At 51.0% G+C, this 13,409-nt stretch overlaps 1 protein-coding gene across 3 annotated transcripts in view; it reads left to right on the forward strand.

Moving 5' to 3' along the window:
• The window catches only part of LOC135181997 (aldo-keto reductase family 1 member B1-like), a 65,072-nt gene that overhangs the window by 50,526 nt on the left and 1,137 nt on the right, over nt 1-13,409 (forward strand). For 2 of the 3 annotated variants that reach the window (XM_064155618.1, XM_064155617.1), the window contains exons 3-9: nt 4,542-4,658; nt 5,876-5,953; nt 7,066-7,188; nt 8,267-8,373; nt 9,209-9,290; nt 10,817-10,900; nt 13,089-13,171. In XM_064155618.1, the coding sequence (XP_064011688.1) occupies nt 4,569-4,658; nt 5,876-5,953; nt 7,066-7,188; nt 8,267-8,373; nt 9,209-9,290; nt 10,817-10,900; nt 13,089-13,171 (647 nt within the window). In that variant the 5' untranslated portion in view covers nt 4,542-4,568. Of the gene's footprint in view, nt 1-127; nt 300-2,266; nt 2,435-4,541; nt 4,659-5,875; nt 5,954-7,065; nt 7,189-8,266; nt 8,374-9,208; nt 9,291-10,816; nt 10,901-13,088; nt 13,172-13,409 lie in introns of those variants that run through there. The other variant, XM_064155619.1, reaches the window with a different exon arrangement.

Raw genomic sequence — 13,409 nt, forward strand, 5'->3', positions numbered from 1 at the left:
TCAACCAAAACCCTCGAGATAGGGCCCGTCCTGTGCCTCCATCGCAGACAGCCCCAGCGAACGCGGGGAGGGAGGCGGCGGGAGGGACGGGACCGGGGAGCAGAACGGGGATGGGACACTGCTGGGCGTGGACCAAGGCGGCTCGGCTCAGCGCCTTTAAAACTCCTTCGGACCGCGGCGGGCAAGCACAGGCGGACAGACAGAGGGACAGACGAACACCCGCGGGCACCATGGCGAGCCCTTGCGTAGAGCTTAGCAACAAGATGAAGATGCCCATGCTGGGGCTGGGCACTTGGCAGGTACCCGGGGGGCGGGTGCGTGTGCGAGGAGGACGCTGTGAAGACCAACAGAAGTAAAAGGAAGCGCGACCAAAGCCAGGGGACGAGAGCTGCCAGGGGACGAGAGCTGCCAGGGGACGAGAGCTGCCAGGGGACCGCGTTCCCGCGGGGGGTGCCGTGCACGGCGCCGGTCTCGCCGCCCGCGGGCAGCGCCCGCCGCGATCGCGGCCGCTTGTGTAACCGGGCGGGCTGCCAGGCGGGCCGGGACGGGGAGGCAAGGGGAAAGAGACCAAAAACCCCTACACCAGCTGCTGAAAAAGGAGGAGGGGGGCAGAGAAAGAGAGGAGGGGGGCAGAGAAAGAGAGGAGAGGGAGCAGAGAAAGAGAGGAGAGGGAGCAGAGAAAGGAGGGGGAGCAGAGAAAGAGAGGAGGGGAGCAGAGAAAGAGAGGAGGGGGAGCAGAGAAAGAGAGGAGGGGGAGCAGAGAAAGAGAGGAGGGGGAGCAGAGAAAGAGAGGAGAGGGAGCAGAGAAAGAGAGGAGGGGGAGCAGAGAAAGAGAGGAGGGGAGCAGAGAAAGAGAGGAGGGGAGCAGAGAAAAAGGAGGGGGGCAGAGAAAGAGAGGAGGGGAGCAGAGAGAGAGGAGGGGGAGCAGAGAAAGAGAGGAGGGGGAGCAGAGAAAGAGAGGAGGGAGAGCAGAGAAAGGAGGGGGAGCAGAGAAAGAGGAGGGGAGCAGAGAAAGAGGAGGGGGAGCAGAGAAAGAGAGGAGGGGGAGCAGAGAAAGAGAGGAGAGGGAGCAGAGAAAGAGAGGAGGGGGGCAGAGAAAGAGAGGAGGGGGGCAGAGAAAGGAGGGGGGCAGAGAAAGAGAGGAGGGGAGCAGAGAAAGAGAGGAGGGGGGCAGAGAAAGAGAGGAGGGGGGCAGAGAAAGGAGGGGGAGCAGAGAAAGAGAGGAGGGGGAGCAGAGAAAGAGAGGAGGGGGGCAGAGAAAGGAGGGGGGCAGAGAAAGAGAGGAGGGGAGCAGAGAAAGAGAGGAGGGGGAGCAGAGAAAGAGAGGAGGGGGAGCAGAGAAAGAGGAGGGGGAGCAGAGAAAGAGAGGAGGGGGGCAGAGAAAGAGAGGAGGGGGGCAGAGAAAGAGAGGAGGGGGGCAGAGAAAGAGAGGAGGGGGGCAGAGAAAGGAGGGGGGCAGAGAAAGAGAGGAGGGGAGCAGAGAAAGGAGGGGGGCAGAGAAAGAGAGGAGGGGAGCAGAGAAAGAGAGGAGGGGGGCAGAGAAAGAGAGGAGGGGGCAGAGAAAGAGAGGAAGGTAGCAGAGAAAGAGAGGAGGGGAGCAGAGAAAAAGAGGAGGGGGGCAGAGAAAGAGAGGAGGGGGCAGAGAAAGAGAGGAAGGTAGCAGAGAAAGAGAGGAGGGGAGCAGAGAAAGAGAGGAGGGGAGCAGAGAAAAAGAGGAGGGGAGCAGAGAAAGAGAGGAGGGGGAGCAGAGAAAGAGAGGAGGGAGAGCAGAGAAAGAGGAGGGGGAGCAGAGAAAGAGGAGGGGAGCAGAGAAAGAGGAGGGGGAGCAGAGAAAGAGAGGAGGGGGAGCAGAGAAAGTGAGGAGGGGGAGCAGAAGGCGAAAGCAACAGAAAAGAGGCAGAAGTAAACAGCGCGGAAGGCTGCGCGGCGCGGCTGTTAGCCTCAGGGCTGCGGTCATGCGCGCCGGGAGCCCTGCGCCGCCAGACCGCCCTGTGCCGAAGGGCTCCGGGGAAGGAAAGGCAAGAAACTCACTGGGCGACGCAGGCATCGACTAAGGGGAAGCGATGCTGGGCGTTCGCCGCTGGAAATGGCAGAGTGAAAATGCCTCGCAGAAGTTAACTGCTTTCTGCGCCTTCCTTACCAAAATGCTGCCTGCCTCGACAGCTGAAGCTCAGCTTCAGTGCCAGGGGGAAGGGAAGTCCAGCAGCAGCTGGCATTGGGGACTTAGCAGAGCTATCACAGCTGCTTTGGTTGTGTTTGCTTTCAGGCTCCTCCAGGAAAGGTGGAAGAGGTGGTGAAGTATGCCATTGATGCAGGCTACCGCCTCTTTGACTGTGCCTATTTCTACCAGAATGAAAATGAGATAGGGAATGCAGTCAAGCAGAAGATCAAGGAAGGGGCTGTGAAACGGGAAGACCTCTTCATTGTCACTAAGGTACAAGGATGCAGGGTTATTGGGGCATTTAGCTTCTCAGAGAGAAAACCTTGTCCATCAGTAGAGTGACATAAAGACATATTCCTTCATGTCCAGAGAAGGGTAACGAAGCTGGGGAGGGGCCTGGAGCACAGCCCTGTGAGAAGAGGCTGAGGGAGCTGGGGGTGTGCAGTGTGCAGCAGAGGAGGCTCAGGGCAGACCTCACTGCTGTCTACAACTACCTGAAGGGAGGCTGTAGCCAGGTGGGGTTGGGCTCTTCTGCCAGACAACCACCTATAGAACAAGGGGACACAGTCTGAAGTTGTGCCAGGGGAGATCTGGGCTGGATGTTCTGAGGAAGCTGTTGGCAGAGAGAGTGATTTGCATTGGAATGGGCTGCCCAGAGAGGTGGTGGAGTCTCTGTCCCTGGAGGTGTTGAAGAAGAGCCTGGCTGGGGCACTTAGTGCCATGGTCTGGTTGATTGGACAGGGCTGAGTGATAGTTTGGACTGGATGATCTTGGAGGTGTCTTTCAACCTGCTTGATTTTATGATTCATGTTGTCTTGTGCACTGCAAACTCCATCCTTGACTTGTAATCTGGACAGAGCTTTACCAGGAATCACTGACCAGACAGAAAGGACAGCATGGCTGCTGCTGATCTAAGAATTCCCTTGCACCTATTAAGTGACTGAGTGAAGGTTCACTTGCATGCACTTTAGATAGATAAAATCAACCACAAAATGGTTTAGGTTGGAAGGGACCTCAAGGATCATCCAATTCCAACAGTGGATGTCCAATTTCAGTGGTGGTGTGCTAGTTACTGGTGTGCAGGACACTTAAAAATGGTGTCATGTGCAGAATATAACCCTGAAAGGGTGAAGAAATTAAAGGGAGAAGAAATTAAAGGGAAAAGAAATTAAAGGGAAAAGAAATTAAAGAGAGAAGAAATTAAAGCACAGGACTTTGATCTTAAGTACTGTACATATATCTACTCCATGCCATCCACTTGTCTCAGCAATGCTCTGCACCAAAACCAAATACATATAATTCAACCGAAAAACTTAGGACCTGGGGCTTCTTAGCAGCAAAACTGGGAAGCATTGAGTGAGTTTAGCTAAGCTGTTCCACACACTCTTCTTTTTTTGTTAAAGAGCAAGTCTTTAATTTGAATAATGCTTCAGATGCCTTCCAGTTAACTTCATTTCAAAAGTGAAGTCAAATTGACCACAGCTCTCAGTGTAACCAGTTGAAGAGGATGGAATGGGTGGGTGGCTGTGAGCTGCTCAAGACTCCAAATTTAGGCTGAAAAAGAAATATTCTATCACTGATGTGCTGGTTTGAGCCTAGCTGGAGTATTTGGGGACAAGGATTAGATGATTAGGCTATGAAAAGGAGACAATGGGGATGGCTGCTGCACTCAGAGGCTTGCTGAGATGGATAAAAACAAGACAACAAAGAGAGAACATTGCTGCTCTCTGGCTGTCTGCTCCCTTCTCTCCCTAACCTGCTGTCTGTGTGACTAATCCTTCTGCTTCCTAACCTCCCTGGCCCATTCTCCAAACTCACCTTGAACATAAGGCAAAGTCTAGGTTAAGGTAGAGGGATGGAAAGGCGGTGGAAGGGTGGTTGGGAGCCCCTCCTGGGGACTCAGGTTTCTGGCAGTGCTGCTGTGTTCCTGTATTACCTTTCACTTGTCTATTTCTGTCTGTAGCTGTAGATATTGTAACTATCTGCTTGCATCTTGTGCTAAGCTGTAAATATGAAGCTCCATTCTTCAATTTCCAGCCACTGAGTCTGGTCTGGGTGATTTCCTTACCTGTGGGGGGGACAGGTAACACCCAAACCATCACAACTAACAAGCTTTGCTGTATGGAGTGCAGCTGAATGCCTATTGCTGAGAAGCTCTTTCTGTAAGCAGGAGTACAAACTGTCCACCTTCACAACTGCCTCCCTTGTTGTGCTGTGTTTGTCCTGCCCTAGCACTGAGGTGCTGGCATGGTTTTCTTCAGCATGCACTGAGAAGGTGGGGAAGGAGTTGTCCCTCCAGACCACCAAGGGAGAAGCTTCTGTCCCCTGATCTGTACTACAGGGACTGCAGAGTCACAGTCAGGCTTCTTTCTTCCTGCAGCTGTGGAACACATTTCATGAGAAGTCCATGGTCAAGGTAGCATGCAAGAAGAGTCTTGATGCCCTGCAACTGGACTACCTTGACCTCTACCTGATGCACTGCCCTATGGGATTCAAGGTACTCCTGCTCTACATCCCTCTTACCCTTTCCTGGCTAGAAACACTGTGCATTCACTCATCTATGCTGTGACCATCTTCAGGATGCAGCTGGGACATGCTATGGCTTATTTGGTTCTCTCCTGGAGCTGGCAGTAGCCAGCACTCAGTGGTATGTTGTCCATGTAGGTCTGCCTTTGCAGGCCTTTTGCAGCAAGACAGTTAGAGGTATGAGCACTGCTGCTGAGGCCCATGGATCTTCATGGAAACTAGAATCAGTGCAGGACAGTGCAATGCCAGATTGTGGCCTTCTGCTGGGCCAGAACACTATGAACATCTCAGGGTTTGGAGATGTTGGCTTGATCTGGAATAGCCAAGAGTGAAAAATGAAGCACAATGCATAGAGAAGGTGCCTGGTTCTTTCCCCCAGCCCATACCTGTGCAAAGCAAACACAAATTCTCTAATGAAGGGAAGGCAGTTTCTGCTCCTTTGTCTCTAGATCTGCCTGAGTTACATAACCACTGCTAATCCCCACACTGTATGCAGGGATTGATCCCTAGAAACATGGACCACACCCAAAGGAGAACACTGCTGTCAAGGCAGACTCTTTAGTTAAGTAATGTCTTTAAACAACCTGTGCTAACCTGCACCCAGAACTGCTGGTAAACAGCAGAAAACACAGCTCCTAAAATAAGTGTATGGGGTCAGGGCACACCTTGAGTCCTCTGTCCAGTTCTGGGCTCCTCAATTCAAGAGAGATGTTGAGGGACTGGAACCTGATCTAGAGAAGGGTGATGAAGCTGTTGAGGGGCCTGGAGCACAGCCCTGTGAGGAGAGGCTGAGGGAGCTGGGGGTGTGCAGCCTGCAGAAGAGGAGGCTCAGGGCAGACCTCATTGCTGTCTACAACTACCTGCAGGGAGGCTGTAGCCAGGTGGGGTTGGTCTCTTCTGCCAGGCAAGCAGCAACAGAACAAGGGGACACAGTGTGAAGTTGTGTCAAGAGAGGTCTAGGCTGGATGTTAGGAGGAAGTTGTTGTCAGAGCGATTGATTGGCATTGGAATGGGCTGCCCAGGGAGGTGGTGGAGTCACCATCCCTGGAGGTGTTCAGAAAGAGCCTGGATGGGGAACTTAGTGCCATGGTCTGGTTGCTTGGCCAGGGCTGGGTGCTAGGTTGGACTGGCTGAGCTTGGAGGTCTCTTCCAACCTGGTTAATTCTATGATGTGCCTTGAAATAACAGGCTGGGGAGGAGCTGTTTCCTGTGGATGACAAGGGAATGGTTATCCCCAGTGACACAGATTTTCTGGACACATGGGAGGTAAGTTAATTCTTGCTCTTTAAAGAGGATGTCAGTAAGTAAGATGGAGCAGAGATCTGCATACACAGTGGAACTAAGAGACAGTTTGAGTTATGGAGCATAGTCACACAAAGTTGTTCTCCATGACCAGAACGAGCAGAGCTGCTGCTCCTGCTCTGGGGAGCAAGAGGCACATCTTGGTTGTTAAGACCAAAGAGCAGAAAGCTATCAGCACTGCTGTCACTGAAATGATGTTTGAGTACACACAGTGCTGGAAGTGAAGCATATCTTGATCTGGGTGTGGCAGTCAATCCACTGGGTGTCATGCAGACAGGGAATTCTCACGCGTATCGGTGCTGGGCATCAGCACCAGGGGCTGCCATTCAATGTTCCTGTCCCTGTGGGCTGAGAGGATTCAGGGTCTGCTCCTGCTACCACCCACCCCTGTGATGCTGCCCCTCTGGCTGTTCACAGCTCTCTCTACAATAGCAACTGCAAGGAAGAATGAGTTTAAAGCCAGCACCCTCCCGGCTGTGTTCTGCCAACTCAGAGGCAGTGTGCAAGCAGGGGAGGAGGTGAAGGAGTCTTCCCTTTGTAGCTCTGGTAAATGAACCCCCAGAGAAGCCAAAGCAAAAAGAAGTTTGTTTCCAACTACAAAAGGGTTGGGCAAGCCATGCTTCTTGTGCTACTGTCCCATCTACAATGGAACAAAAAGCTCCTCAATGTGGGGTTAGTCAAAGTGAGGCTTGGCAAGGCTCTGGGCAGCCTGACCTAGTGGAGGATGTCCCTGCTTAAGGCAGAGGGGGTTGGACTGGATGACCTTTCGAGGTCCCCTCCAACCCAAGCCATTCTACCCTTGCATATAGGTCATACAAGTTGCAAAGATGTCCTTTTTTATCATTATGTGAGATACTTTGTAATTTTTGACTAGTCTTAGGGTTGGTTTGGCTGTGCTTCAGTTTGGTTTTGTCATTGGTGGGTTTGGGTTTGGTGGCTTTTTTTTAGTTAGGTTTTGTTTTGTTTGTTTGCTTTGGTGTTTTGGTTTTGTTTGCCACTAGCTTTAGGGAAAGGAACCTGTAGCATTGGCAGCCATAACACCTTATAAACACATATTGATTGTCCTTACCCATTAGGCCATGGAAGAGCTGGTGGACTGTGGTCTGGTGAAAGCCATTGGCATCTCCAACTTTAACCATGAGCAGATTGAAAGACTCCTGAACAAGCCAGGACTGAAATACAAGCCAGTCAATAATCAGGTAAGATTTCTACTGATGTCAACTAACCTTGGGATATTCCTGGGTTATATTATATAGATTTTATTATTGTTGGTGGTGGTTGTTGTTAATAATTCATGCTCTATTCACTTCAGCTCTAAATCATAGAATCAGTCAGGGTTGGAAGGGACCACAAGGTTCAGACAGTTCCAACCTTCCTGACATAGGCAGGGGCACCCTATCCTAGATCAGGCTGGCCACAGCCTCATCCAGCCTGGCCTTTAACACCTCCAGGGATGGGGCCTCAACCACCTCCCTGGGCAACCCATTCCAGCCTCTCACCACTCTCATGCTGAATAACTTCCTCCTCACATCCATTTACCCTTTGATCACATTGGGTGATTCTGTGCTCCACAACCTCCCTGGGCAACCTGTGCCAGTGTCTCGCCACCCTCACTGCAAAGAACCCTTTCCTAACATCCACTTTCAATCTCCCCTCTGCCAGTTCAAACCCATTCCTCCTCATCCTGTCATTACAAGACTTTGTCAATAGTCCCTCCCCAGCCTTCCTGTAGACCCCTTCAGATACTGGAAGGCCACTCCAAGGTCTCCTGGAAGCCTTCTCTTCTCCAGGCTGCAGAGCCCCAACTCTCATAGACTGTCTGCTGGACACACACTTCTTAATGTACCCCAGGATCCCATTGGCCCTCTTGCCCACAAGGGCACATTGCTGCCCCAGGGACAACCCCTTAAGGAAATGCAAGTTTGGGTGTCTCAGAGCAGAAACTAAACTTCAGGCATTCTGAGCTGCCCCTCTAAAGATGCAATCCTGCTCTGCAGCAGTGCAGGAGTCTGATTTCCCCAAGTGCTGAGACAGTATTTCCAGTCTTCTAATCCATGTCTCTGTGCAATGTGTAGCAGGAGAAAGCTCTCTTCCCTGTGCCAGGCCTTTGCATTGCTGGGACACTGAAGACCCTTCTGCTAAACCAGATTTTTATCTCATGCTCTCAGGAGTCTTTTCTCCACCTTTTCTGTGACCCAAGAGGAATTTAAAAGGCTGTGCTCTGGAGCCCAGTGCAGTCTGCCTCTGTATCAACCACCCTCTTCCTGTGCTTTGCAGATTGAATGTCACCCATACCTCACCCAGGAAAAGATGATCAAGTACTGCAAATCCAAAGGGATTGTGGTGACTGCTTTCAGCCCCCTTGGCTCTCCTAACCGCCCGTGGTAAGAAAGCAGTGCAGCCTCTGGGGACACAAACCAGTGCATTTTGCAGCTTGGATCTTTGTCAGCAATGCAAGTCTTAGGAGAAAAATGCTGCTGCTTTGTTGCAGATTACAACCCACAAAAGATCAGGCTTCCTGCAGTGAAGCTATTGTCTTACAGTGTCATAGGATCACAGCATGTCAGGGGCTGGAAGCGACCTCCAAAGCTCAGCCAGTCCAATCCCCTGCCAGAGCAGGATCACTCAGACCACATCACACAGAACACATCCAGATGGTTCTTGAATATCTCCAGAAAGAGAGACTCCACAACCCCCCTGGGCAGCCTGTGCCAGTGCTCTGTCACCCTCAGGTTCACATGGAGCCTCCTATGTCTCAGCTTCCACCCAGTGCCCCTTGTCCTGGCACTGGGCATCACCCAGCAGAGCCTGGCTCCAGCCTCCTGCCACTCACCCTGCACATATTGATAACCATTGATGAGGTCACCTCTCAGGCTCCTCCTCTCCCAGCTAATGAGCCCCTCAGGCTCTCAGATGTTCAACTTCCTTAATCATCTTTGTGGCTCTGTGCTGGACTCTCTCACACAGTTCTATGACCCTCTTAATTTGGGGCACCCAGAACTGGACACAGTACTCCAGATGAGGCCTCACCAGGGCAGAGTAGAGGGGAAGGGGAACCTCTCTTGACCTACTAACCACAGCCCTTCTAATTCACCCCAGAATGGCATCAGCCCTCCTGGCCACAAGAGCACACTGCTGGCTCATGGCTGTCCTCCCAAGCCCTACCATTTATCTTCCTACCATTAACATCCTGGGAGGTTGTTTTGTTTTTCTCAATAGGGCCAAACCAGGGGAACCTACACTGCTGGAAGATCCCAAAATTAAAGAGATTGCTGCTAGACATCAGAAATCCCCTGCCCAGGTAAGTGGGATTCTTAGGGCAAACTATTCCTTCTCCTCACAGGTTTGGGCAGGCTGACAGCCAGTCCTGGCAGATGCTGCCTTCTCTAGAGATGTGCTGCAGCAGGGCTGAGCTGCACTTGACTCTTTGTGTTCCCCTAGCTCTAACCAGCATTCAGAGTTATCAGGTATTCTCTAAGAGGTCTTCAGTGCTGAGGGTTGGGATGGGGCAGATCAGCAGTGGTACATGCCTACCTCATAGCTGCTTCCCACAGGGAAATGTCTTCAGCTGCCAGAGGGAAGTGCTTGTCTTCAGAGAACTCCTTTGCTCTGTAGTTTACTTACAAATAGAATCACAGAATCAGTCAGGGTTGGAAAGGACCACAAGGAGCAGCCAGTTCCAACCCCCCTGCCATGCCCAGGGACACCCTACCCTAGAGCAGGCTGCCCACAGCCTCAGCCAGCCTGGCCTCAAACACCTCCAGCCATGGGGCCTCAACCACCTCCCTGGGCAACCCATTCCAGCCTCTCACCACTCTTATCCTCCTCACATCCAGGCTGACTCTCCCCACCTCCAGCTTTGCTCCATTCCCCCCAGTTCTCTCACTCACTTAGAGCCTAAAAAGTCCCTCCCCAGCTTTTTTGTAGCCCCCTTTAGATGCTGGAAGGCCACAAGAAGGTCACCTGGGAGCCTCCTCTGCTCCAGCCTGCACAGCCCCAACTCTCAGTCTGTGCTCACAGTAGAGCTGCTGCAGCCCTCTGAGCATCCTCCTGGCCCTGCTCTGGACACTCTCCAGCATCTCCACAGCCCTCTTGTCCCAGGGGCTCCAGAACTGGAGGCAGAAGCCAATCATCAAGCCAACCTGTTATTCCTTCTTCCAGCTATGTTACTCCTCAGATAAGTCCTGTAGTTTGCAGACTTGCTCAGCTGCTCCCTGTTTGCTCATGTTCACAAAGAACCCTTGAGGCTTGCTCCACTGCTCTAGATGAAATCAGCTGCTAGGCACACAAAGGAGCTCTTGAGAAGGGTGTGCAGGAACTGCACTTCAAGCAAACCCACACCTGTTCAAAGGTAGGCATATTTTAAGACAGGCAGAGCAGGACAAAAACTTCATGCAGCAGTCCCATTTTGAAGAGAAAAGGTGGGGGAAGCAAGCCTCAAATAAGGTTTTCCTTCTAAAGAGACCAAAAAGCTTCACCTAGGTGTGCCCAAAATAATCTGTAGCCTCATTAGACTCCTTTTGGTCTGAGCAGTTACATAAGACAAATCTGAAACATCATCACCTCCTGCCCCAAATGAAGACAACCCAAACCCTGGAGAAGCCAGGATGCAGAAACAGCATAGCCCAGAAACAGCAAACTGCAACCAAATGCTGGAACATTAAACTCCTGTGTGCAAATCCTGGCAAAGGGTGAACATGGTTGTAGAAAATAGAAATTGGTTTGTACAACTAAGGGAAAATCAATGTGAGAGAGAACACCAAATGTACTGGCACAGATTTCTTGGTACCCCTCTGCTCATGCTCCCCCTCCTTGTGCTTCCCTTAGGTTTTGATCCGGTTCCTCATCCAGAGAGATATGATTGTCATACCCAAGTCTGACAAACCACAGCGTGTTCAGGAGAACATCAAGGTGAAGCTTTCATGCTGCTGCCTTTTTGAACAGGATAGGGACTCACAGCCACAGCTCCTCCATGTCTCCAAGCAGCACTGAAGAGGCATTGGGAAAGGAGACAGAGGTTTAAATGTTAGGCTTCAGCACTATGTATCTGCACTTAGAATGGTTTAGGTTGGAAAGGACCTCAAAGATCATCCAGCTCCAACCCCCTTGTGATAGGCAGGGACACTTCCCACTAGAACTGGCCTTGAACATCTCCAGGGAGGTTGTGAAGGACAGAATCACCCAATGTGATCAAAGATCACATTGGGTGATTCTGTCCTTCACAACCTCCCTGGGCAACCTGTGCCAGTGTCTCACCACCCTCACTGCAAAGAATCCTTCCCTAACATCCAGTTTCAATCTCCCCTCTGCCAGTTTAAACCCATTACCCCTCCTCCTGTCATTACAAGACCTTGGCAATAGTCCCTCTCCAGCCTTCCTGTAGCCCCCTTCAGATACTGGAAGGCCACTCCAAGGTCTCCTGGAAGCCTTCTCCTCTCCAGGCTGCAGAGTTGGCTCTTGTAGCCTATCCTTGTAGCAGAGCTGCTGCAGCCCTCTGAGCATCCTCGTGGCCCCCTCTGGACTGGTTCCAAGAGTTCCATGTCCTTGTTCTCTAAAAGAAAGCATTTCATTCCTGCCAGGAGAGAAATGGGTTGCAGCAGGGTGCTGTGTCCTGGAAAGGGAATCCCAGTTTTGGACTTGCCCTTCTTCAGAGTGTAGAGGAACAAACAGTGAACACCAGCCCCATTATGGTTTATGTATCACTTAGAGGTTGTGGCTCCCATTGTCAAGGAAACTGAACTGGATGCTTGCTCATGAAGCCTTCCACCTTAGATAGAATCATAGCATCAACCAGGTTGGAAGAGACCTCCAAGCTCATCCAGTCCAACCTAGCACCCAGCCCTATCCAGTCAACCAGACCATGGCACTAAGTGCCTCATTCATAGAAACATAGAACCAACCAGGGTGGAAGAGACCTCCAAGCTCAGCCAGCCCAACCTAGCACCCAGCCCTGGCCAATCAACCAGACCATGGCACTAAGTGCCCCAGCCAGGCTTGGTTTCAACACCTCCAGAGATGATGATTGCAATTCCACCACCTCCTTGGGCAGCCCATTCCAATGCCAATCACTCTCTCTGTGAGATGATATTTTGATGGTAATTTCAATTCATTCTGATACATTTTGGACGTGGTTCTCACATGAACCACCAGCAAGATTCCTTAGATGATCAATCCATTAACTGTGAGACAACCATTTGCAGTTCTATTTTGATGTTAATGCTGATTCATTCTGACACCTTTTGGACTTGGTCCTCACATGAGCCCCCAGCAAGATTCCTTAGGTGATCTGTCAAACAACTCTTTGCAGTTGGTACCTGCTGGTTCTCTGCTGCAGCAGAAACATTTGGAGTCATAGAACTGCCTAGGTTAGAAAAGACCTTTAAGATCATAGATCCCAACTGTTAATCCACCACTGCCAAGTCCACCACTGAACCATGCTGCTAAGTGCTACATGGTTTTTAATTGCTTTTAGGAGTGATGACCACTTGCCTGAGCAGCCTGTTTCAGTGCCTCATAACCTCTCCTGTAAAGAATGTTATCCTAATGACCAAGCTAAACCTCTCCTGGGGAAACCTGAGGCCATTTACCCTTGTCCTGTCACTTGTTACTTGGAGAAGGGACTGACAGTCCTCTCATTACACCCTCCTGTCAGGTTTTAACTTGAGCCTCCTTTTCTCCAGCCTAAACCACCTCAGTTCCTTCAGCCACTCCTCCTAAGACTTATGCTCTAGAGCCTTCACCAGCTTGCTTGCTCCTGTATGGGGCCAGAGCAGCAGCCCACTGCTGCTTCCAGTATTTGTGAGACACTGAGTACCCATCCTTAACACCTCAAGCTTGCTCTCTGTGCACTGCAGCACAAACCCCAGTGGTGGTGGCACTCCACTCAGCTCACAACTGTGAGACATTACAGTGAACACCACTTCAGAGAGAAAAGGACCTTTCAAGTGTACATTGGACATAAAGAGGGTTTCTTAACCATGCTTAGTGGGGATGCAGTATATTCCCACCTTAAGTCATAGATGTGGGAACCACACATAGCAGCTAACAACTCATGTACATAAGTAATAAAGAGCTCTTCTTTTGTTTGGTTCCCTGCTAGGTGTTTGACTTTGAACTCTCAAAAAAGGAGATGGACACCATCCTCACCTTCAACAGGAACTGGAGGGCAGTTACAGTGGCCCAGTATGTGCCTTATTATCCTTCTTTTCCACTCCACCTATCTCTATTTGTATTTTCATCACCTGTATCTTGAACAAAAACACCTGGTCAAAACCAGGCAGAGTTCCTATATTCATCCTTGGACCCCAGGTAACAAAACAAGGCCTGGAACAGACATCAAGAAGGAGATTCATTCACAGCATCCCTCTCAGCATCTCAGGGTAGCAGGTGCTTGCTCACAAGCATGTGTTAAGCTTTAACC

The sequence above is a fragment of the Pogoniulus pusillus genome, chromosome 15 (assembly GCF_015220805.1).
Source record: "Pogoniulus pusillus isolate bPogPus1 chromosome 15, bPogPus1.pri, whole genome shotgun sequence".
Taxonomy (NCBI): Eukaryota; Metazoa; Chordata; class Aves; order Piciformes; family Lybiidae; genus Pogoniulus; species Pogoniulus pusillus.